General features: G+C 35.9%; 2 protein-coding genes across 3 annotated transcripts; one reads left to right on the plus strand and one right to left on the minus strand.

Annotated features, from left to right (window-relative positions):
- Positions 1-852: 852 nt before the first annotated feature.
- znf395a (zinc finger protein 395a) lies at positions 853-9001 on the plus strand. Of its 2 annotated transcripts, none has more exons than XM_073869273.1 (10): positions 853-1293; positions 3176-3407; positions 3538-3728; positions 3875-3981; positions 4242-4435; positions 4526-4626; positions 4708-4939; positions 5272-5376; positions 6109-6227; positions 7174-9001. In XM_073869273.1, the coding sequence occupies exons 2-10, from the start codon at positions 3264-3266 to the stop codon at positions 7283-7285; spliced, it is 1305 nt and encodes a 434-aa protein (XP_073725374.1). In that variant the 5' UTR covers positions 853-1293; positions 3176-3263; the 3' UTR covers positions 7286-9001. The 2 variants fall into 2 exon arrangements, with proteins under 2 accessions (XP_073725374.1, XP_055027947.2); XM_055171972.2 differs by having other exon boundaries at positions 854-1185.
- A 3276-nt stretch (positions 9002-12277) lies between these two features.
- On the minus strand, positions 12278-24259 carry pnoca (prepronociceptin a). Its single transcript, XM_055173064.2, has 3 exons — positions 24102-24259; positions 16193-16345; positions 12278-13624 (listed from the first exon to the last, which is right to left on the minus strand). Exons 2-3 carry the CDS (start codon positions 16313-16315, stop codon positions 13031-13033), a joined length of 717 nt encoding a protein of 238 aa, XP_055029039.2. The 5' UTR covers positions 16316-16345; positions 24102-24259; the 3' UTR covers positions 12278-13030.
- Between the last annotated feature and the right edge of the window lie 2958 nt (positions 24260-27217).

Raw genomic sequence — 27217 nt, forward strand, 5'->3', positions numbered from 1 at the left:
TGCGGTCGTTTGGAAACATACAGAACTGTGTGGTTGTTGACGTGCAGTACGCGCGTTCTTTCTGTTCTGGCACGACGATGTGCTATCGCGCACGTACGCGTTTATTGGCCTGAACCTCTCCACGAGCACAGCGCGTGGGAAGGCTCGTCACGGCAATGGACCAATGGCGTGTCTCAGCGATGCCAACGGACTGGGGAAGCTCGTGTTATGTAAACCTTTCACACCCTCCCCCTCGGTAATGCATCTAGTGCACTGCAAATGTGAGCATTTCTATTGTATGCTACTGTACATTTTGAAAACAAAATGCATGCAATTAGAGATTAATATTTATACGTTATTAATCCTATGAAGGAAATGCATGCAATGCAACATCAGCCACAGTACAATTTAACATAGTACATGATGTACCCAGAAACAAATACTGCATAATAAAAACACATGTATAATATTTAAATACAGTAGGCTACGTGTTTTTTAATGCACACATTGTGTTATGCAATCACAATCATATGGGATCTAAATAAAGCAAAAATGTTGGAAGCCACGTGTATGTTACAGAATAATTAGACATACGCAGCATAAAAAAACTGCAAGATTGTTTCTCTCTGCATTAATGTTTCCATGCATTTTAGTGAAATAGCAGAAACGAGATCATTAAAATGTGTTACAAACAATACATTAAATGCATTGTCCCATGTGATGCCATTGTGTTTCTTGACCCTTCCTTAACTTCTGCGTAAACAAGTTGGAATTGTAGGGCGTGTGTCTTGGAAAGCAGGGCTTGGCCAATCAGCGTCGAGATCGCTACCACATGGTCAGGTTGTTTACTACAAGAGCACAAGCCCGCTAGAAAGTGCCGGATGACAAACCCGGCGCAGGAGTTTGCTGTAGCGGCAAAAACCGGCAAAAATATAACCAATGCGGATTAAAACGGAATCAACCTGAGGCTCGTGTGTGGGACAACTACCGTGGACGTGCATAAACTGCTTTTATGTCGCTGATTTGTGTAGTTATGATGATAATTTCGTGATTTTCGTCAGCTCGTTCTGTCCTACAGTAAAAATCCAGTTCGGGTTTTCGAATATCTGAACGTAACCAGTTCTGGGCTCTGAAAAAGGACATTTTCAAGTTACAGCCGGTCAGAGCAAGCCTTGTGGGAAGGGGGTGTGTAGAGAATTGGCAGAGGTACGTACGCAACATTCATTGAAAGTTTTCTCTCTATTTAGACGCATTTGTGTTTTATCGCTGTACCGTTCGCTTGCAAGCAAGACTGCATTGTTGCATGTCATTCAGGTTTGTACCTTTTAATAGCTAATTCACGCGAAAAGCCTTTAGATGTTCATTACTTGTAGCTTGTTTGTTTGTGTGCGATTTTTGCGATGGCTGCGCTTCGATCGGTAAATGTATGGATTGTGAAAACTATTTACTTTATGCGGATTGTATGCATTCATTGCGATTGTGTATGCATATGTGATCGAGAACGAAGCCAAAGAAAAATTAAATGAAAAACTGTTGTTTTATTAAAACGTGAAAAGTCATATGGACATGTTGCTGAAAATATGCTAACGTGAACTTTTTCATGTTATGACGAGCAACGTGCTAAGAGATTAACTATATGGATGGCAAATTTTGCTTAGTTTTGCAAAAACGGTTGTTGGATTATCCGCTGCTGCTGCGCGTTCCTGACGCTTCGTGGCGGCGAACATGTGGGAAGTAGCGCGCGCGTCGTGAACGTGCTTAAAGTATGGAGCATTTAAAACGAGAGGGCGAGCAACAACAATGACGTCACGGGCATAGCATATTCTTCGAAAAACACACATTTAGATTTTTGAAAAACGAACTGTTTTGTTGCAACTCTGTGGCTTTAATGTTAATAAACTGGACAAAAAGCTCAGAATCTCAATATTGACTCCTAAACGTTTAATTCGATGTGAAGTAAATTAGCATTTAGTTTAAAAAAATAATAAATAAAGCATTTGCTTTTATCATACACAGCAGCTATACTTTGTCACAAACATGGCCGGCTTGTATACATTGATTGTATCTAACCACTGTATGCTGTGTGCATACATACCGGTATGCCAAATGGCGAGTGAAGTAGTACAGAATGTACGAATGATATTTCTAAGTCGTACATTTGGTATTTTGTTGTTATAAATTAGTTTTTACACTCATTAAAACTACTGTAGTATACTTTTGTATTTAATACATTTAACTATATATTTAAATATCATTTTTGATGTGAGGGAAAATTGTATGAATGAATGTAACAGTTTGGTTGTATGGTGTAGGTGAATTAACTGAGTTGGAAAGATGTTATTTCAAAAATAATGTACATTATGTGTTTAAAATTTCCAACATTTTCAATATTTTTACTTGGTATAACTGGAATCTTATTCACTAACATGAGCTGTAATACAAACATGATGCAATGTTTTGTCTAATAAGCAGCTTTTAGCAACAAAGGTGAAAAAGTTACACAATCACTTTTATTTAAAACTAGGAAACATGATATCTGACTTGAAATTTGTGATAACCGTCATGAAGCAGTTATCAGTTTCGTCCCTGCCCTTTGACACATGGCCCATAATGAAGATCATTCACTTTCCAAGTTTGAGCTCTTGCATCATTTTTAAGGAGTTTTGGCATGGTTCATTCTGTGGTGACTCATGGTCCTTATGCACAGTTGCACGTATTCTTCAACTTTTGCATCAGTTGTCCTGTGATGGCTACATACTTTGGCGCTTAGCCGACGGATGTTCACGTAAATTATAAGTGACTAAGGCTCGCTCATGAGCTTCAGCAGGCTACAACCGGTGACAAAGTTGCATCAGTTCTTGGTAACTAAACACCAAAATTATGCGGTTTAGGGAGCTACCACTTATTTTTGATATTTTAAGCTTGTAAATTACAAGCATAATGTATCTGAACATATGAAGTTTTTAATGGGGCATTTGAGATGTTAAGGCAATAAAAACGTCCAAATATCCGACCTAACGTTTATTGACCTAGTCTATTACTGGTGACGCAGTATAAATGGTTCTTTAAATATTTAGAAACGCTGGTAAAGATCTGTGCCTACAGCACAGAATTAGTTTAGAGGCTCTTTCAGGTTTTGAAAAGTGCTGAGTGATAAAAAAAAATCAGTTATCATTTGTTTATTTCCCTTTTCCAGCTTCCCGTTCGTCTTTTACCAGTGCTGCTGAATCTCCATTAGGAGTTCTCCAAAGCAGTTCGGAAGATACGAGGTGCTAATTGCAGAAATGGTACCGAAGACCAGACTTGGAAAGCGGTCTCCGTTGGGCACCCTGGTGTGCGGTTCCTCCGCCGAGGGCCTGACTGAAACGGGGTCCCACTGCCATGGAGACGGCGTGATTCACAAAATCAAGCTTTACCCGGGACAAAAGGTAAGAATTGATGAATGTATCCGATTTGAAACGCTTATTATAGAGCCTATACAGCTGTGAATTTAAATATAGCATCGTACAACTTGTGCGCAATACTGTACTTTATGGTGTGTCTTACGAAATGTTTTAGGTGTATGTGCACTGTGGTGGCCGTGAATGTGGAGGTGTGGTGGAGCAACATAACCATGTGGACAATGAGGTGTCCATCTTCTTGCCTCAGCTCAACCAGCACGTACATCGCAAGCTGGAAGACGTATGGACGAGCCCCGCGACCTCCAGTCCTACCATCTCAGTCTCCTCATCCATTGACGTGCCAAAAAGGTACAACTTCAAGGATGTCAACATTTTTAATTGGATCACATTTGGTCATATATATGAACTGTTGGTTATATTTGTGGACATAAACACATTTATTAGTGTTAAACTATACTTTATTAGTAACCCTTTATTTGACTTTCTCACTACAGGAACCCAGAGACCGTGGATATGGATGAGATGATGGCTGCTTTGGTGCTTACCAGTCTGTCCTGCAGTCCAGTCATCCAAAACTCAGCTCAGGGGAACATGACACAAGGTTAGGAAAACACACATTCATGTATTTTAAGTAAATGCATTCTTACCATTGTGACAATACAGTGCACAAATCACATGACTGGGACCAGCTGAGATTACACAATGTTTACTTAGACAGGCATTAGTCATCGAGAACATGCACGTACACATTTTTTAAATTTTATTTTAAAATAGTAACTACTACAATAATAGCTAGGTTAATTTATGATTTTCACAGCAAGCGCTTATTTAATTTCTCATTCACTTCTATATTCGTGATAGCTTTGTGTGGAGTGGAAAACGGTGCTGGCGAAGTGTCCGATGGTGGATACTGGAGCTGCGACCATGGAAACGGCAGCCCTGCCCCATCTCCACCCATCGCGGAATCTGACAAGACCGCCAATCTCGTTGATGAAGGCTTGGACATGGAGCTGGACCAAATGTTGTTTAATGAGCCGACACCAAGGAAACGCAAAGTAAGCCATTAAAAAAGCATTAAATGAATGTTTGACAAAATTCAATGAGACTTTATATTTTACAAATGTGTTTTGTTTTAAACACTTTAGAACTCCGTAAAAGTGGCATATCGGTGTTTGTGGCCAAGTTGTGGAAAAGTATTGACCACGGTAGTGGGCATCAAGCGGCACATCAGAAACTCTCACCTTGGGTAAATGTCTTTATAAATAAGGTCTAACCAACAAACCATTTATATTGTTAATTCAATTTATGTCATTGCTTTTTTTAAAAGGCAAAGCGATGAACACTCGCACAGGGAAGAAGACTTCTACTACAGCGAAGTCTATCAGGACTTAGAGCAAACATCTCCCCCTGGTGGTCACCAGCCTTCTTGCACTTCTCCATCCAGTCCCAACCGGCACACGCCACCGTCTCCTTCCAGCCCGGATCTGCCCCAGCCAAGCCCGCTCAGCCAATCAGCCCCGGGCAGCTTCTGGCAGGTCCACTCCGAGCACTCTTACCAGGTGAGATCCTTTACATTGTTGTGTGTAACTGAACACCAGATTTCCCTCGAGAGCTGTTAACTACAGTCAAAGCTCAGATCGGCTTGGATAATTGCCAGGTTTGATTTTTTTGCTTGCTGTGCTAAATTAGTTTTGATTTATTAGTTGCCTTTGTTAAAATATGGACAATTTATGTACCTGTTTTAAATTTACATGTATGCAAAGTAACTCACAATGCATTTAATCTATATTATGTATCAGTGGGATGGAACCCCTGACCTTTTGCACAGCAAACGGAATGCTCTACCAGTACAGGAACACATTTTAATGTTAATATATGTTATTTGTTTCAGGCCCCTCCACCTGTTCCAGTGGTGACGCAGTGTAAACCGGTGGCGGTGTCTATACCCGTGTCCTGTCATTGGACTCCATCTCTTACGGTTCATCAGAGCAAACAGGTGAGCAATTTTAATAGCATCCAAAAAGTGCGATATATCTCAAACAAGGATTTTGTGCTGTGAATATTTATAGGTTATTTATTTTTTTGTTGTTTTTTTGGAAGTTTAGAGAATATTCTATGTGCCACATGGTCTCAAAAATGTAGACAGTGTTTTCTCACTGAAATGGGAGTGATGTGCCTATGTTGTTTTCTTGTCCTCTGCTCCGCCCACAAGCGAAGTCAGTGTTATTGCAGTGCCATCTAGTGGAGAATTACAGCACAACATACTGCGTTTTCTTTGTCTGAACACCATGTTTGTGAAAAATACTGCGCAGTTTGTTATTATGCTGTTTTTAGCAGTTTTATATTTATAATATAGATATAAAATCTAATGAAATCCTGTAAGGGTCTTATGATACTGTACATTTGCAACAATTCCAATCTAAAGAATCTAAAATCAAAATAAATTTTAATCTGTGTATCTCAGTTGGTAGAGCATTGAATCAGCAGTGCAAAGCTCATTGTTTTTTTTAGGGGAACATGCATAATGTTGAAAAGATTTATAGATTGAATGATCTGTAAGTCAAAAATCGACTGCCAAATAAGTGTATGTAAATTAATAAGTAAAATGAATAATTTGCAATTAACTTATTTATTGCAAAGTAGTGTTCAAAGCTGTAATATAGCCTGCATTGCATCATTCTGTCATTAATGTTGGTGTGGTCTCTCCCTCTCCTTATCTCTACCACAGGCCTCCCCATTTCGCCGTCGTTCAGTCAGTGTAGGTGAACAATGGCTCCAGAACAACAGTGCCACCTTCAGGCCACATCCAGCTAGTGTTTCCCCTCCAAGAAACCATTGCACTGCCAGGTTAGTTTGTACTTTTATATATTTTGATTTAATATGTTATGTCAGTTCATTAAATGGTACCACTTTAGGTTGTATTTGTTAACATTCATTAATGCATTAGCTAGCGTGAACATTAAATATTAGGAATACAGCAATTATTAATATTAGTTCACGATCATTTTACTTTTTATTTTTTTTACAACAAAAGTTATTTAACAGTGCACTAGCATGAACAATTTTAGCATGTTATGGAATTAACTAACATTAATAAAGATTAATAAATGATGTAGAGTAGGGTGATCCTTGTAATGGGTCATTTTTTTATGTTCAACTCTCACCCCCTAAATGTGTTAGGATATCAATAAAAACACACTGTGCAAAATTTTGAATTGTTCCTACAATATCTAGAGGTTGCTTAAAGCCTTTGAATATTTCTGAAATCACTTATTTTTGCAAAAACTGTACCATTTAAAAACGCACAACAGAAGGACATATCACAACTAAAACAGGAGATTTAATTGCATGAAGCATGGTCAAATAAGTCCATTGCTGCCATAAGTAAATATTATTAAACAAGTATACATGCTAGCGCAAAGTATCACTTTTTTTTTATTCAAACATATTGGTGGGGTGAGAGCATGAACTTTTAAAAGTTGAAAAATGTAGAGGTAACCCTAATGTAGAGGTATTGCTCATGTTAGCCAATGCATTTACCAATGTTAACAAATACAGCCTTATTTGTAAAGTGTAACTCATTAAAAGTAAAAGTAGTTTAGGCTGGGTGGATGTGGAAAAAATTTATATTAATATCACAAAAAAAGTATCTTCAAAACCCCCCTCCTACATTTTTTCCACTTGAATATTTGGTTTGGTGACATTTCAAAAGTTGCATGCACTGTAAGCGCGAATACCCTTTAAAGTTATTCAGGTTAGATGTCCAAACTAATTGATTTATTTTACTTACCAGGAGGATTCGCGGCGAGGCCAAGAAGTGCAGGAAGGTCTATGGGATCGAACACAGAGACCAGTGGTGCACCGCCTGCCGCTGGAAAAAGGCCTGCCAGAGATTCCTTGACTAAATACCTCCTGAGGAACAAAAGGAAGCGAACACTAACCTTAAAAGATGGGATTTTACCTGGAACTATGCGGTTGGAAGAAACCAAAAGAGCACCTTTTTGACTTTTTCAGTACTTTGTGTTTTACAAAACGTGCTAAGGAACCACGTTGGTGCTGAAAGATTTCTCAAGTGAAAAGCACAGACTCAGCCCCTGCAACTCTGCAGTCTTCCTGCGTCTTATATCAAGAACTAATAAAGCGTGACTTTCCTTTTACAAGCAGTAAGCAGTCATGTATTGAAGAACAACAGCAGCAGCAGCCATATATTTTGTTGAATATGTTTTAAACCACCCACCCCTTCAAGACTGACCTGAAACCTCCTCACGTTTGTCCTCCGAAGCGGATGGACAGTTTACTTATCATTCCATGTGATGTGAGACAGCGGTCCATTGTTTTCAGGGGCAAAAATGGCAGCTTATAAATGGTGATTTGTAGTTAAACAAAAAGCAGAATAGCATATGTTTATGCTCATGTATGTCTTGTTTACCTGCTTATTAAGCAGACGTTTCCTCTGTTTGCAGAGTTTTGTATAACAAACTTTTGATAGATGAGGAAATGGATTTTGTATTACGATTTTGATATCTGTGATGTGTTAAGTCATATGCCATGTCAAAATTAGTGTGTTTCTATGACACAGGTTATATTTCTGTGGAATAGGATGATTCGCTTTCCTGTCATGTCAAGGCTAAGGAATATCTGTATATGAAACATGCATGAAATTATACAGTTTATATGCGTTTCTTCGTGCTTCTCGTCCCGGTCAACCCACTGGCTGTTTGTCTGTTTGAATTGTATTCTTGCCAAAGAGTATCTTAGCAAGATAATTCATATGTGACCCTAGTCCACAAAACCTTAAGTTGCATGGGTATATTTGTAGCATTAGCCAACAATACATTGCATGGGTCAAAATTATAAATTTTCCTTTTATGGCAAAATTATAAGGATTTTAAGTAAATGTCACGTTCCATGAATTTCCTATCATGATTATATCAAAGTTTTATTTTTGTGGGTGGATGCAACTTTTTCAATATTTAGATGTTTGCACCCTCAGATTTTTTAAGTATTGTCATATACTACCAAACCATGCATCAACGGAAAGCGTATTTATTCAACTTTCAGATGATGTATAAATAATGTAAAAAAAAAGTACCCTTATAACTGGTGGTTTTGTGGGCCAGGGTCATGTATGATATATGCACCTTTGCAATATAATGTGAAATTATTCATAAAACTACTTCCCATTTATAAAAAAAGTGTAACTGTTTATTTGTTTGGTTTTTATTCTTAACGTTTGGGTCCAAATGCATTATTTTCTTATTTTGTATAGAGCTTATATGCAGCAGCATTTTCCTTTTTACATGTAGCTTAATCATCCATATTTTTTATAAAGCTTGATGTTTTGACATTATAAAACTGAATGTACGTTAACCTGAGGTCAATATTCAATTCCAACAGTCAGTGTAACTCGAAAGAACCACAATACTAGTTAGTCTGTTAAGCCCTGAGAGACATTCATTAAAGCTCACAAGATCAATCTGTTTGTACATTTTTGTAAAATACTTCAGAAGTATTTCCTTTTATGAAGTCCTGAACTGTCTGAGATTGGTTCAAGGTTAAGAGAAAATAACTTGTTTTGCTTAAAACATGCCTTTTTTTAAATAAACTTTTGTGCAAAAATATACGCAAACTATGTTGTAGTTATTTTGCATTTAATATTGATCTTTTCCTAGAGCAATCCAACAGTAAAGTAAATATAAACGGTTTGAATCCTATGAAATTCTGATCATATGAAAATTTTAGAAGATTCGTGAAAACGACTCGCATTTTTACGCGCTATTAAGAAATTATTTGTTCTTTTGGATCCCCAAAGAACAAATGTGTTTCTTATAGTCATTTGATGTCCTATCTGAAATCAAATAACGATTTCGCATTATTGTAATTAGAATATTACATCGTCTAAAAACCTACAGTATGATAAAAACCATAGACTTACGTGCTCGTAGAGTTCGTAATTACAACGTGTGGAGTCGGACTGGGAATTTTCTGAGGGCTACGACCTGACGCAAGCAACCTCACGCGGCGGCGGAAGCACTTACCTGACGCACTTTCTGTCTTCTGCAACGTAGCTGAAGCAAAAAATGTAATTTAATGTTGTAATAATGTATTTTACAGCTGCCAACAAATTCTTTAATGAGGAATTAATTTGACGTTGTTTCTGTTTCTACAGAAACGCAACTTAATCTCCAGGTCGAGGACGTGAACTGCATCGAGTTGAAGATCACGTGTTTTCATCACAAAATAACGGTAATAACGCTTCAACGTAGCACTATTTAGTCAAAAGTTCCTAAAATAATATTTTTCCTAGCTTTATTTAGTCTATGTAGGGGTGGTTTCACGGACAGGGATAAGCTTAAACCAGGACTAACAGTTAGACCTTAATTTAATTAGGAAATATGACAAACATGCCTTACTAAAACATTACTTGTGTGCATTTTGAGGCAAAACAAAGTCCACTGGTATATTTTAAGAAACCCCAAATTACCCTTAACTCAAACCCTAACCATTTTTACCCCTTAAATTAGTGTGAAATAATAGTTGGAGAATCATTTTTTAAAAGCCCCTAAACCCAATCCTAAATCTAACAATCTGTCAATTCCTTCAGAAAACAGCATGAGGCGCACTTGAGAGTTTACATTTTATTTTAGACAGAAATGTTTTTTTTATTAGTTTATTGCTAAATTGGGACAAATAATTGATAGTATCGTTTTGTGGCAATGCAGCACGAGAATTTCACATTTATGTAGTATTTTAATTGTTATAAAAACCTCAATGCTTATAGGAGGTCCAGGACCACACAAAGACCAAAAATCCAGATAATTTACTCACCACCATGTCATCCAAAATGTTGATGTTTTTCTTTGTTCAGTTGAGTAGAAATTCAGTTTTTTGAGGAAAACATTCCAGGATTTTTCTCATTTTAATGAACCCCAACACGTAACAGTTTTAATGCAGTTTAAAATTGCAGTTTCAACGGAGTTTCAAAGGACTGTAAACAATCCCAAACGAGGCATAAGGGTCTTATCTAGCAAAACGATTGCCATTTTTGGCAAGACAAATAAAAAATATGCACTTTTAAACCACAACTTCTTGTCTATCTCCGGTCATGTGACCTCACGCAATACTTCATCACGTCAAGAGGTCACGGAGGACGTATGCGAAACTATGCCCTATTGTTTACAAGTGTGGAGAAAGAGGACCGTTCCAACGTTGTTGTATGTCGAATGATATATTTAATGTCTTTGTGTCAGTTTATTGTTTAAAATGGTCCGCAAATGTGCGTTTCATATATGTAACACGTGACCTTTCCACGCCATTACGCAATTACCTTAGGTCGCGCTGGCGCGTCACAGGACCGGAGGTAGGTGAGAAGTTGTGGTTTAAAAGTGCATATTTTTTATTTTTCTTGTCAAAAATGACAATCGTTTCTCTAGATAAGACCCTTATGCCTCGTTTGGGATCGTTTAGAGTCCTTTGAAACTTGCAATTTTAAACTGCATTAAAACTGTTACGTGTTGGTGTCCATTAAAGTCTATTAAAATGAGAAAAATCCTGGAATGTTTTCCTCAAAAAACATAATTTCTTCTCGACTGAACAAAGAAAGACATCAACATTTTGGATGACATGGTGGTGAGTAAATTATCTGGATTTTTTTAAGAAAATTTACTAATCCTTTAAGAGTGCATAAATTACTGCCCTCAATAGCATTAGATATATATAAAAATTTAACACAAATAGATTATGTACAAATATGCACTTTAAAAAATAAAGGTGCTAAAAAGGTTCTTCACAGTGATGCCATATAAGAACCATTTGGTTCCTCAAAGAGCCATTTAGTCAAAGGTTCTTAGAAGAAGCATTTCTTTCATACCTTTTTATAATCTTATACCTTTTCCATGACCACCTCATACACTCCTACACTCTCCTTATCCTTCTCAATACTACATCTGGCTAAGAAAGGACTGTTACAATTTTATACTTACATATTAATTTGCACATCTGGCTGAGGAATTTTTTTATTACTTGCACAGTTACAATCTTATATTTGCACTACTGGACTGTTTAATACACTACTTGACTGTCTATTTATGTACTCCCTGTTCATTTGCACTACCGGACTACTTGTATTGCATCATTTACACTCCAGTACTATGTATTGAAAACAAAAACTTATTCCACTTCACTGTTAACTGACTAGCTAGTACTGTCCATCATTCATTTATGCACTACTTAAATATTCATTTTACAACTGTTCTGTGTAGTTTAATTTATTGTGTACATATCCATTTGTAAATTTTGTATATTACACTCTAAAAAATGCTGGGTTGTCTTCAACCCAGGGCTGGGCCACCACCGGACAGAACACACTGCCGGGCCAAAACGACCCAACTGCTGGGTTGTTTTAGCCCAATTGCTGGGTTATTGTCAATCAACCATGTTGAAACAACCCAGCAGTTGGGTTAAAATTACTCAGCAGTTGGGTCATTTTAACCCGGCAGTGTGTTCTGTCCAATAGTGACCCAGCCCTGGGTTAAAAACAACCCAGCATTTTTTAGAGTGTATGTTCATAGTACACACCGACACTAAGTTATTTCTATAGTATCACCTAATCCTGCACCTACTATGCTGATATCCTGCACTTTTTATACTGATTTTGCACTTATGGTTAGACCTAAACTTAATTTCTAAACATCTAAAAACCCTTTTTATCTACAGAGAACCTTTTTAGTAACAGAAAGGATATTCAGATTCTTTAAGGAATCATTCAGCCAATTTGTTTTTAAAAAACATCAGATTTTTAAGACTGTGGCTTAGTTTTTGACTGAAATCTATAGAAATCGTATAACATGAACAAAATACTTCATGACACACAATCATTTGCTGCATGACAAGCCACAGAAAATAGTAAACTATTTTATTGACACTTCACCAATATGTACAGTTCATTTAGTCAACATCATGATTTATATCATTGGAATAAAGAGAAAAGCGTGATTCAGCAATGTTTGCATAAACACATTTCATTTTTCATATGCACAAATACAAATCAATATCGTCAGTTTCAAAAAAATAAAATAAAGCTTTTGGTTCCCCACTCTTTTACAGAGAAGCGATCTCTGCACGACAGAATTTTCTTATATGTTTGTATAGGCATCACAGTTATGAGTCTTTGCTGAAATGGATTACATGAAGTCTGGCTTTGTTTATTTTTTGGAGAGAGATAGTAAACACAGATGAGCTTTCCTTAATTCCTTAATCTTTCCGTGTTGTGCCATCCCACCACAATTATTACACATGTATATGAGGTTTTCATTATGGAAATACCCCAACAGGTGGCAGTGTTGTGTAGATGAGATGGATTTTTTATGGTTATTGTGTAATGATTGAACTATAGGAGGAGAAGATATACAATACCAATATCAAATTAATTTATAGATGTTTTGACTCGGATGGAAATGAATCTCACCTGGTCGTTATACTTTCGTTTTTCTTAAGCTTTAAGCTAAAATCATGATTCACAGATCAGATGCTTGAATGAGTAAATGCACATCTAATCCTGTGGCACTAAGAGATTTTTGTGTGTTGGAGAAGGGAGTAAGATAACAGTTGATAGTTTGGAGGGTAAGTTTATTGGCTTCGACCGTCATAGCTTATTCATTCTGTTGGGTGAACTCAGCAGACATGCTGTTGAACTCGTTACCTCGGGCGCTCATGCCCAAATACTGCTTGAGGAACTCGCTAAAGCGCTTCTGGTTGTTCCACTTGCGGGCGGATTTGCGGACACCTATGAAGCTCCCGTACCTCTTCTGCAAAGGCCTGCCAGGATCCATGAACTTCCTGTAACCATATTTGTTTTTGAGGAAGCCTCCGAAGCGTTTGATCAGGTGGATGCCCTCTTCTTCATCGCCTTGCATCTCACTATCTCCATCTTGCTCTTCCTTGGATTCTTGTGTTGACTGTACTTGCAGGAACTTGTATTTTTTACTCATCTGCATGTTTCGGTCTTGGTCTTGATCCTGTGGTCCCACAGCTCGCGTTACGTGGTCAAACCTCTGGAGGGTTTCAGAATATTGGTCGTCGTCCTCGTTTAGAGGCAGAGAGACGTCCGCTTCTTCTTCTGCCCTTTTCAGCATGGCGCCCCCTACTGGAAAGGACGCTTTAGGATGCGGCTCCAAAATGGTCCTGCGACACATCTCCCAGGTGTGGCCTGGAGAAAGGTTCCCGTTACACTCCAACAAACACACCTGGATACACAAATGCAAACATTGCACTTTTAATACATTTACAGAAACAAAGTAATGTACAAAATGATAAATTCTTGACTTATTTGTGAGAAAAGTTCCAAAAAGTTGGAAATCATATTGACATTATGCACAAAATATGCACTAAAATGCAATAAAATTTTTTTATTTGTTTATTTGATTGGGCTAGTTTTGGGTTAGATTTAAGTGGCAATTAGGTGGGTTTTGCCTGTGAAAACCTGGCAACCTTAAGTATATCTGTGTGAGTTGATGAGGTACACCGAAGGATGTCTGTTTGAAGCATATGCCATTGTTATAAGTTTGGATAACAGTATAAGCTGATGGGGCCTGAGTTAATATACCTCCTTAAATTGATCTATAAAAAAACTTACTTAATTTACAACATTATTTTAAAGTAGTTTAAAGGCAGTTACATAACAGGAATGACTCTCAAAAAGCAGCAGTATCACAACACTTGCATGATAAAACTGGGAAGTGATCGGAATCTGCTATTCAGTAGAATTAATTAGCAAATGCAAATTAACAATCAGGTTCTGGGGAATTTCTTAGTTATCAGAAAGGGGTATAGGGAGACTTCAGACAGTGTTCCCACTTTTCTGGATTGATTTTTCTGGAGATTTTCTCTCCGTTTAGTCATGCTGAAAAATGATAAAAATAACACCCCAGGGAGAGCCTATTTTACGCTACAGAGGGCAACTTTGGTCTATTACTGTCCACGAGAAGCCTTGTCACATGATGTTGTTGTGTTTCTACTTAATTACACAACAAGATAACTGAATCACTGCAGCTGTTTTGAGTCAAAGGGCCAACTTTAACCAAATTAGCACTTCAGCCCCCTCAAATGCATCATATTGACATGAATCACAGAGTGGACTATAATCAGATACATTACAGAAACACATTCCTCTATTATAATTGTGTCATCATTTTATTGGAAAATGACGAGTCTGAGGTAAATACACGTCAAAGATATGATATTGTAACGAAAAAGTTCAATACCACAGTTTTGGGGAATAAAGTCTTGTACAACATAAGGTTATATAATTTATTCTCTCAGTTATATATATATAAAAGCCAGTGAGATATTATTGACAAAAAGCGAAAAGGGGTCTTCGCAGTTATACCATAGTATAAAGTAAAATATTTATTTTTTTAAACTGCTTTTCGCCCACAATATAGTTTGGAAGTAGACGGTTTCGGAGGCAGCAATTCTATTGCTGTTTACAGTTGGTTAGGGACTATTGTTTCCAGTGGAAAAAAGACTTTAAGTGATTTTACTTCATAAAAGTTGCGTTGAGGCTAGTGTTCTATCGTGAATGTCTCGCATTGTGTCATGTCTAACAACAGCCTTCAGCTGTGACTTATCAACGTGTATTTTTATGTAAAGTGTGCTTCATGAAACGTATAATATAGATGTGTTGACTAATACATACATTTTTTACGTATTAACAGCTTTACAGACGTAAAGATTTGTATGTATTTTTTCATAAATATATTATAATCGTGGGAATTGGCGTTACTCATATTAATGACATGTTTTCAGTCGTATTTTATGATTTAGGAAATGTTCATGACTTTCAAAGAATATTAAACAAGACTACGCTTTAAAACCAAAAAATTTATACCATTTCTGTAATCATTCAACCATTTTGTAATATTTAGTTTGTTTTCCATGACACACAAAAGGCGTTTTGTCCTATCCAATTAAAAACTAAAGTAACAGCATCAAGCAAAGGATTCTTGGAAACTAAATCTGAAGCAAAAAAATTAATTCCCAGAATGCTTTGCATGAGGCTGTTATTGTATAGTTTTATTCTGTAAAGAATTTAATATTTATTTAACTTTGAACAAACTCTTGCCAGTAAATAGCATAAATTTAAATCTACGGTAAGGCAACCAGCTGTAAGTAACACTGTAATTTCTACATAATTATTTTTACAGTCTATGTAAGAATAATTACACCAAAACACAACATTAATTCACAAAAGATGTTAATTTTATTAATTCGCTGTAATCCACATTTAAAATTCATACGATTGTGAGAAACAGATCAAAATTCGGCCCTTTATCAAGCGATTTTGATCCCAGTTCTCATCAGCGACCGTAAGCATCAAATTTCGAGTTTGTTTCGTTATGAATTTACATTTAAATATTGTGTCTCAAAAAGGTTCACGACACATGGCTTTACGGCAGTAATATCAAACGTTCATCGTCTCTTCTGTCGAACGTCACAAATTTGCGACATTGCCAACTTTCAGTCGATGTAGGCTACTTTTGAAATTTGAAATGCGCGCATTGACAGACGGATTAACATTATCGTGAATTAATAACTTTAATTAGCCGTTTTAAGCCAAAATGGGGGTCAACTGTGAACTAATTGCAACAGAATAAAACTCAACTGATTTTGTATCTTCAATATGTCCCGAATAAGGAAAAAAAAGCCCTGAAGAATCCCACTTTTTAAGTTGATCCAACTTTTCACTTTTTGAACATGCATTTTAGTCTGGGACTAGAATAAACCTGGAAATAAGTTTAAACTTGAAGGATTACCAAATTGTTGAAGGCGTATTCTTTAGGCAGCATTTGGCTGCAGAAGTGGCAGTCCCTCTGACAGTCACACCATACTGGGTTACACAGTCCAAGCAACACTAGCGTCCACAGTGGAGTCTTCATCACGAAGTGTGTTAACAGCTGATGTGTGGTCTGCAGAGAGGATAGATGAAAGAAGGTGTGAGAGAGACAGGAAAGCATAATGATAGTCCATATTTGACCCAACTATAGGTTGAAATGACCCAGCAATGTTAAAGTTTGTCCATATGTGACCATGTCTGTTAAATTCAGTCTCAAGTCTCATCAAAGTTTGATTTCAATTATTAATTTCACAATGATTTCAATCTTCGAATGGACTTACTCGGTCAATATTAAAGAAATCAAGGTTATATTTTTACTGAATGTTCTTTACATTAAGTAGGATGATTTTATGTAAAAAACTTTTGTTTTCGCAGACTGGGTCACGTATTTTACTCGAACTATGGTTTGAACATTTTTATTTCTTCCATTGCAAGATCCTAAATTGATTTGATATCTGCAAACTTTAACTTACTACGATTAAAGGTTCTCTTTGAGCGACCATGAGACAGACTTAGCATCTAAAGGACTTCATTAGCAAAACCCATCATCTGCAGTAATTGAAGCTAGAATTAGCGCTTGTGGCGTAATGGGAGCGGGATAGAGACGGGGAGTAAGATTTAAGCCGCTGTGATGCACACTGGTCTTAGTCACCACATCAGTTCAAATACGACTACACAGGCTTGAATAATGACCTTGTCTTGCATTTTCTTTCTCAAACGTATAATGCAACGGATGTTTCCTGCAACTTGGAGATAAATCAATTTCACCTGCATTGCACTTGTATTGAAGATGTCACCAGGAACAAAAGTAAAGGTGTAAGTCACAGAGAATCGATTGCCACCTCTCGAGCGAGTTTTATTGAATTCACCGACTGTACGCGCAACAGAGAGGAAAAACGCTTCATTATAAGAGTGTGAGTAAATTACACACAACCTTACGCAGAGTGAAAGGACTGGATATCGATTCTGGTTTCTTTTTAAGTTAATTTATTTTTGTCTCTCAAACGACAAGAAGATGCACCTTATGCTGGGTACGGCATTGCGGTGATGTTTCAGAAGAAAATCGGTGGCCTTTCAGTTGATGTATTACTATTATCTTCCAGCTTAGTTTGTTTATTGTTTTTGCTTTTTACATTTCTACATGTGTGGCATTTTTGAAGTCTCACATTTGCATTGCATTACTAGTCTTTTATGCAGCTTAGAGACCCTGTGCATGTGGGATGCAGAGTTCAGCAGTCCTTCAAGATTGAATTAACTAACTTAGTTATGTTATGATAAAAGACTTAACAAAGATAGACACGGTGATTTAAGTCATGACCTTTGAAATAATCTCATCTGCTCCATGATAAACAATAATTTCATAAATAAGTGGGAGGACAATGGTTCTGCTTGAGAAACTGTGATTTTCATATTAAAATAGGCTATGTTTGCTACATGCTATACTTTATTTATAGTCATATGTTTAGTGATGTGCAACATGTTTACAAGCTCATTAGGTTTCCAAATCAATTTTTGACGCTGTGAACAAAATGAAGAGTTTGGTTCCAAAACGCGATAAACGGCATTTTTGAAAAAAATGAGTTACTTCCAAAATCAGTATTATATCAGGTCAGTATTTAAAAGTAAATTCTTAATTTTTCGCAAAATTTAATATCCGCAGTGTTATTCTGTCATCTTTTCTTTCTTTTTTCACAAAACGCGGTATACGCCACTCCTCCTTTGATACAGAATGCAATAAATCCGCTCCACATATTAAAGCGCACCATTCCACGCAATGTAAACAAACAATGGCGGCGCGTTGAGTACACGGAATCTTAGTTTTCCTCAACCCCTTTGTACTTCGTGATCAACAAACAAACAAAACAAAATAATACTTTAATGGCATTGATAAACCTGTGGTTGTTTTCTGTGACGGGAAAGATTGTAAGTCATCAACATCCAATGCGACAGGCACTCGGGAGACGGGTGCTTGTTCTCCCGACAGCATCTGTGAAGTTTATGTGATTCTAACACATTGACCCCGGGGGATCTTATGAAAAACTTTCCATTATTTTAAAGGGGACATATTATGAGATTTTTTTAAGATGTAAACTAAGTCTTAATAGGTCTGAGCAAAAGTGTGCCGTTTTGGGTGTGTCATTTAAAATGCAAATGAGCGGATGAAGTGCAAACACTGATCACAATGATGGTGGTTTGTTGCAATTGAAACTCAATTGTGCTGTGAATTATTTTCTCTCTCTCCCTTTCTCTTTGCACTTGGTTGTGCTGTGGTTGGATAGTGCAGATAAAGGGGGCGGTATTACCATATTCTGACATCACAATAGAAGCCAAATTACAATTACCTATTTTTCACATGCTTGCAGAAAATGGTTTACCAAAACTAAGTTACTGGGTTGATCTTTTTCACATTTTCTAGGTTGAGCACTGGGGACACAATTATAGATAGAAGCACTGGGGACACAATTATAGCAGTTAAACATGGAAAAAGTCAGATTTTCATAATATGTCCCCTTTAAGTCAACGAAAATCAAGCAGGACCAAAACATAATTTGTTTTTATAATAAATCTTTGAAAATCAAGCTATGGATTTGAATTTTTTATGTTTTTATAATTTAAAAATGCTATGTGAAAGTTTGTAACAGAAAATAGTGTTTTTCATCTTGTCACTTTCTTGGTATAGAAAACACGTTTTTACCGAAATTTGTCAAAATGGATTTATTGCGTTTTGGAACCAAACTCTTTAAATATATGACCTTGTGATAGTAGTTTTGGGATATTTTATTACAAAAATATTACATATTGTGCCTTTAAGGCAGGACTAATATACCTTTCATTTTGTCAATTCTTTTTGAATATTTTGATTATCTTATGTCTACGTTTAAGTTTATTTACACTGCAAATCTTGATGCCCAATTTCGATTTATTGCCTTTATCTTTTTTTTTTGAAGACCCGGTTACATAATCTTTTAAAAGCGACTCATATCCAATATCTGAATTTACACTAAACACGTGGAAAAACAATTCATAACAGCTTAAATAAGAGAGGAAGTAAATGATTTTACATACAGACAAAATGATTATATAAAATATATAGCTTTATTTCTGTAACAAGAAATAAAACTTCAACTTTACTTCACTAATGCCACATTTACATTCTATGTTTGAAGGGACTCAATTCCAGTTTTTTCCCCTCATGTGGCACAGATCGAATATGCACGAACGTGTAAGCAGGAAAAGTGCATAGATTCCGATATTCTCCAGTTGGTTTCAGGCCTCATTCATATGTGGAAATAAATCGGATATGAATTGGATACATGCATTCGCGTCCGCAATGTAAAATATTCCCATGTCAAGACGTGCCGTGCGTCATTGAAAATGCGACACTGGCAAATGACGTCAACTCAGGTGGACCCCACCCGCGATCACAAGACTCTCCTTAGTAGACAATGGCTCTACATAATGGAGTAATGTTGTATTATGTCTTGTTACAGAATATAGCTCTATAATCTTGTATAATCATTTTGTCTGTATCCATTGCATCTCGCAGCGTTTTACTTCCTCTGTGGTTTAAGCTGTTCCGGGTCAGTATGTCTACCTTGCCACGTATTTAGGTTAAATGCAAATATCGGATACAAGTTGTTTTTAAAAGATAATGTAAGCAGGTTGTGATAAAAATCTGATAAAGGCATTGGGCATCAAGATTTGCAGTATAAATCCAGCCTAAGTGGAGCCATCGTCCTCCATTGCGCTACTAAGAAGAGTCTTGTGATTGCGGGTGGTATCCACCTGAGATGATATCATTTGCCAGCGTCGCATTTTCAATGATCCACGACACATCTTGACTTGGGAATATCCGATCTGTCCGCTTACAATGCAGACACGAATGCATGTATCTGATTTTATTTTCAAATATGAATGAGGCCTAAAACTGATCGGAGAATATCGGAATCTATGCGTTTTTTTCCTGATTGCAGATTTGTGGGTCATAACCGATTTGGTACAGGGGAAAAAAGTTTTTGAGTTGAGTCACTTCAAACATGCAGTTTAAATGCAGCCTTTGTCACATGTGATCATAAAAATTATGATGGGAAATGCCAGACATTGTACTTTAAATTTAAAAGTAGTAAAATTAGGTTCTGCTTCATTTTCTGTCTTAACCACCAGTCACTGTTCTTAGATATTCTCCATCATTTCTGACATGTTTTCAGCATGGTTGGTTTAAAACACAATGACTCAATTAATCCAAGGGGTAAATGGGGCGAGTGATGCACAGCTCATTTATCAATCAAAAGCGTCATAATCAAAGCTAAATACCAGAGGGGTTTCATAGTGGATGAGGGGCATCTCATTGATGTGTCTAATGAGATCACAATTGCCCAAATGCAGATGGAAAGCTTTGTAAAATGGCTTCGAGGGTCTATGTGCATAATATATAATTATGAGCATTTAATATATAAAGTATACTTTATGTGAGAAACAAATCAATAAGCTGTTTTGGTTGGTCAGCACATACTCTGTCTTCATTTATACAAAATACGTTTTAGACAATGCATATTTCCATTGCTTAATCTTTATTTCATTCAGCATATGCTTTCGTGTGTGAGAACAATAATGATACATTTGATCTGTAATATGTGTGCACATTTGTGTTACATAAATGTTTAGTGATTCGTTGTTTACAGCTTCTCATCTTTCAATCACCAACATGATTTTGTACAAATCCATACTTTTTTTTTTACCTTTTTTTGCATCGAAACTAACTCTTTATTAAATAATACAATACCTATTTAATAGTATTTTTTATGATTGACTGGACTTTTATTAATGGACAAGGAAGATTAACCCTCTCTGCCCCATTACTTTTTTAAAGCTTTAGATGCACATCTTTTTGTATGAACAATGATATATTATGTTAATGCTATGTTAGACCATATTGGGGACCCATTGGGGTGGAGTGTATATGATGCTAACAGTTACACCTGGTTTGGATTAGTAATGTTGATTTATATGACAGGTAAGCTATTGGATCGGTGTTCAAGAACGAGAAATCAATAACCGTTATTTTCAATTCAGTTAATCCTAAGAGTCTTTAGTATCCTATGGTTGACGTGTTTAAGCCCCATCATTATTGACTATATCAACATCAATACCATTACTAGTCCCGGTGATGGAACAACACCGTCCTAAAACAAAATGATTGCTTAGACATTGCTCTTTCATAGCATAGCAGACTTAATGGGGAATCTAAATCTTAGTTATGCTTCATTTAAGTATCCATTATGTCTCAGATGTTGCTCAGGGAGTTCTTCTGGAGAAATTATAATGTATTGCTGGCATATAGTAGAACTACTGTATAGAGATATGAAATGAATGTGAATAGCACAGACCAGATTATATCATCTTTGAATTTCAGTAAATGAAAGCACAAAACTGGCTAAAAACGGTGATGTGTCTGTCTACTTTCTAGTGTCTGACTATAAAAAAACAACTAAGATTAAAGGAAATAAAGTCCCTAGCAGGGCTGTCCATGAAGTTCAAAGACTATAAACACCTACAGTTCAAAAACAAGCACATTTCTACAATAGACTTAATATATACTCATTTTTAAAATATTCTCTTTTATAAGCAATAATCAGCGTGATTCTCAACATTTCACGACAAGAGCAAATATAAGCTTTGTATTGATGCCTGTGACATAAAGATAGATTATTTAATCAAAAAGCTTGATGGTGTTTGCATGCTTGAAATGTGAAAGTAATTGTTTCATTGGCAACATTGAATTTACTTAATTAAAAGTTAAGGGCAAAAACTCCTTGATGAAATGTCTTTAAAGAATTTGTACGTCACCAGAAACCGTCACCAAGTGAAGGATTATCAACTAATTCCATAAATAATCACCATTAAACAGAAAAGTTAGTCTAAGTATATATTAATTTAAAGGGATAGCTGAAAAATACTTTTACTGAGCCTCAAGTTTTTACAAAACTGTATAAATTTCTTTGGTCTGTTGAACACAAATAAAGACATTTAAAAAAATTGTTAATAACCAAACAGATCTGAGGCACCATTCACTTCCATAATATTATTCTTTACTACTATAGAAGTCAATGGTGCCCCAGATCTGCTTTGTTACTTTGTTACATTTTTTCATAATATCTTAATTTGTGTTCAGCATGCAGAACAAAGAAATTTATACAACTTGAGGCTTAGTAAAGATGACAAAATTTTCATTTTTCAATGAACTATCCCTTTAAGTCTGGAGAGAATTGAGGCAAACATGGTTGATGTATAAGTGTGTCAAATAAAGTACTTTATAAAAATGCATAATAATTTTAATGTATTTGGTTATTAATCAAATACTAGTTTGACTAGTATTATGGCCTTTAACACTTGTATTCTATTATTCATAGCAATGAAGCATAAATCATTGAGTCACGTCATGCTGCTATACCGCACTGCACTTCACACAAAGCTTTGTTTTTTCCTGCAGTCTGCCCTCATATGTTTGAACATGCTGACCACTGCGTCTTTAAAAAATGAACGCAAGAGAAAAGTAATATTCCTGTTTGTGTTCACACACATGTAGCATTCAGTTAAAACTTTTTTATAAAATACATATTCAAAGTATAAGTAAGTACATCTCTCAGAAAGGTTGTCATGTGCAAAAATATATTTCCAGTTATTATTAATTATGATTATGCTCTCTATTTTTTTTTGCATTATGAAAAAAATGGAAATAGGAGGAAAAAGCCAATCAGGAGTCAATTTCACAATTTACAAATTTAGTTTGGTAGCCTATAAGTAGTTAAAATATCTGCCCGCAGGCTTTATTAAGAAATAATCAGATTATTCCTAAAACAACTTTTTAAAAACTATATATGTATGTTTAAATATATTTAGCAGCATAATATCTGAAGGTTACAGTAAGGTAAAAAATAATAAGCCACCGTGATCCAACATCTAAAAGTTAAATACTGAATTACGCAGGGCAAAATTGTGTCTAGGGAATCTATAAAGGGTCTTTAAAGGCTAATTCATTATGACCACCATGTAAAATCAGTGAAGGGATCTTTTGGTCAGTTTTAAACCTCAGCACTAAATCCAAACTAACTAAGATAAGCTATCTAAATGCACTGGCCAAAGATAGCAGAAAATTGCATGTTAATGGCCCATTAACAGAGCATGTGGCGGGCATTTGTGCAGCGAAAAATAAAATAAAATATATCGCAATACAGTCGATAATACCTTTTGCATTCACAGCAGAACCTTAATTGAACCTTTATAGTACAATAAATATCTCTGTAAAGTAGATTGGTGTGTTTAGTATCCTGTATTACAGGGTATGTCCTGTGAAGAGATGCATTGATTTTAGAATGCATCAATCGATGACACAATTATTAGAGTAAAGTGAAAAATATGCCCCTGTCATTCACCTAAATAGATTTTAGGGGACAACAATGCAACCTTACTTACACATCTCATTTGATGCAGTACTATAAATTACTTTGTGGTGGGAAATAAAGTAAAAATATCCAACATGTGGTCAATCGTGATTTTATCTGGGGGGGGTCTGAACCAATGCAGATAAAAAGACACAATTGGACAGAAAATTGGTTTGTGGTTATTTGCTATACACTTAACTACTGATCTTTATCTATTATCTCTTACCTTAACTATGATCAGTAATTTTAAAGAAGACAAAATAACTCAAAACTAACCTAAAATAATAATAACTCGACTCATATTACGTATTATACACTTTATATTACAAATAAACAGCAAACATACTTTTGAAAAGTGGACGGTTGTATAGTTGTAGTTTAGCCTACCTGTACTTTGTCCGGATCTGGTACCTGTCCCGAGCAGATCTGCTGAAACTGATGGCAGTAATATTCTCCGTTCGTCTGCTTCTGTTTGTTTCCTAAAAGGATGCTGTTGCTCGGTCGTCTTATAGAGACACACCCCTCCCAGTGGTCCAACCCCTAACCCCCCTTTATACAAGTGAGAGAGACAGAAAGAGAGAGAGAGAGAGGTCTCTTTTACGTATGAGGATGGGTGGAAACACCTCGATGTGTCAACATGGACGTCAAGACTTTTTCTACGTCAAACATTGAACGTTCTCTGAACAAACTTGAAAATTAAGGAAATAATTTTGTCAGGATACACACACTTCCAGATTGTTCTGACTATACACTCTAAAAAAAGTAAAGGTGCTTCATGATGCCATAAAAGAACCATTTTTGGCTCAATGGTTTTCCTTTCTGTTTCACAAATGGTTCTTCGTTAAAAAAGGTTCTATGGATTATAAAAATGTATGAAAGATTCTTTGAGGAACCAAAAACGGTTCTTCTATGGCATCACCCTTTAAGCACAATTATTTTTAAAGAGGGTCTTTTTTTATATTGACAATTTACAGAAATATTTTTTCTGTTTTTGTTCTTCCAAAATTCCAATACCAAAATAATTAGGTACTAATATGAACTCTTCAGCTCCAAAGTTGTACTTATTGAAAGGATGCTGTCCCGGTGACTGCTCGGGTACATATTTTGAACATTTTTCTGACAGTGTATCTAAGAAAATGTATGTGTACTGCTAATTCAATCTCTCATTGGGTATAGGCTAAATTCATGTTAATGTGGGGCTGCTGTCTTGTTTGTAAACACTCTTGAACGTCAAAGTTAAGTGAGTCACTGTTAAATGCAATAGAGACATGCAGGAAAAACATATTATAATTGATTTTTGCACATGCTTTCGCCGAGTAAACAATGTTTGAGAAAAACGCATTTGTTCTTGAGGTAAATCACATGAGATTTGTGCAGTAAACACTGCACTCCATCAAGATGCATTTGGTTTAAATTAGGAACAACTTCCTATGCGACATGACTATTTAGCTAACTGAAAACACAGCGATTTGTCTTAAGTTAACAGGTGCACTGTAAAAAATTACACTTACATTTTTAAGTTTAATCAACTTGAATTAACAATTTATTTCAACTTTTTTATAGTGAGAAGTTGCTATAAATTACAAAAATAAAGTTTAATTATCTTAAGTTATTTCAACATTATTTTTAGTATTTGTAAACTCCTCACCAGTCAAGAAAGTTGAATTTTTATTGTAAATTTAAATTGATTCAACTTCTGCTGTCACTGCAATGTAAAAAATGTTTTTGTGGCTTAGTAAATTTAACTAAAGAAATTATAAATTCAATTTTTTTTATCTTATTTTATAACCAAATTTTGGTGAAAATAACACAAAAAGGTGATTTAATTTGAAATAAACACATTATTTAGTAAATTCAACTAAATTTTATCATGTAAAATTTGTAAGAAGGAAATTAAATTAATAATTTTTGGTTGAAACTACTTGAATTATTTTACTAAATATAACTAACTAGGCAGTGGACTAAAAATAATAGGCTGTATTACTTAAAAATATAGTGCATGATTTTTGCATGCACTTTTTTAAAAATAAATTCACATGAAATTTTAAGCAATTGCTTAAACTGCTTAAAATTCCATGTGAAACTTACTTTTGCTTACAATTGCTTAAAGGTGCAGTGTGTAATTTTTAGAAGGATCTCTTGATATAAATGCGAAATATTATACAGAACCTTTCATAATGCCCCGTTATGTTTTTATTACCTTAGAATGAGACGCTTTTATCTACATGCACCGAGGGTCCCCTCATATGGAAGTCGCCATTTTGTGCAGCCATGTTTCTACAGAAGCCCTTAACGGACAAACTTTTTTTACTAAGTTGTCTCCAAAAATGACATGTTTGTCCGGTGGCGGCTAACGTAGCTCCTCTATGCGTTTCAAAAGCAAGGGGTGAGCAGTGGACTTAGCCGTTGGTTGCAATGCGTAAACTCACCACTAGATGCCGCAAAAATTTACACACTGCACCTTTAAATTGCTTAAGATTCCATGTAAAACTTACTTTAAAAAAGTGGATGCAAAAATGATGCACTGTATTTAAATTTTTGTAGTAAATTCAGCGAATTTTTTTCAGTGTGGGGCAGTATCCTTAAAAAGGGTATTAAGGTGCAGATTTGGTACCAATATGTACCTTTGAGGTACGAATATGCTTTCTTTGGTTCCAAATATGTACCTCTGAAATTAACTGATATGCACTAATATGAACTCTTTAGGTGCACAGGTATACTTTTTGACAGCTATAGAGATCATTTTGTGATGATTTTTGACAGCGGTTAAAAGTATACAAGTAAATATGCAGCTAGCTTTCTAAACACTGTACTGTATTTTATTATCTAAGGTGATCCAGATGGCTAAGGAGCCACAAAAATCAAAGTAAAAATTTGTCTACAAATCTTCAGGTGAAATCAAGTGGATCTCAGTTCAATTTGGACCCTCCTTCTTGAATATGTATGCAACCTTTGTATTAACCATGTCCCAAACCAACCATATAAACATAAGTGCAGGCAGTCACATTGTTAAGGTGAAAAATTCACAGCACTCAGGACACCTCCGAAAATGACTGTGTATTTTACATAAAGTACCCTGTAGATAAATATGTCTGACAGAAGGGCAAAACTCCTTTGCATATTCTCGCCGTGAATGGCAGTTTTAAAATAAAACTATTTCATGGTCAAAACACAAATTTCCAAAAATACAATGTTAGGACTTGAAAGCGTCGAGATTGCTTTTTCTAACAGTCAGCAGCTTGCGAATTGAAACCCAGTCTTGTCTAGCAAGTCCCAAAAGAGCCAAATGAAAACCGGCCAACACACTGCTCGCAGGTGAAGGGACCAGAAAATTGGCCTTCTCAACTGTGGCTTCCACAGTTGCTTAAGTCGGGTCTTATAGAAACTGAGTTAAATAGTCACGTGTTTGTCTTTGGGGAGATATATTTAGGAAAACAACCTCTCACTGAGATTTTCATCTCGTGATACTAAGAATTGCTTCTGGCCACTATGATATATCATTG

Source organism: Misgurnus anguillicaudatus, chromosome 7, assembly GCF_027580225.2.
Source record: "Misgurnus anguillicaudatus chromosome 7, ASM2758022v2, whole genome shotgun sequence".
NCBI lineage: Eukaryota > Metazoa > Chordata > Actinopteri > Cypriniformes > Cobitidae > Misgurnus > Misgurnus anguillicaudatus.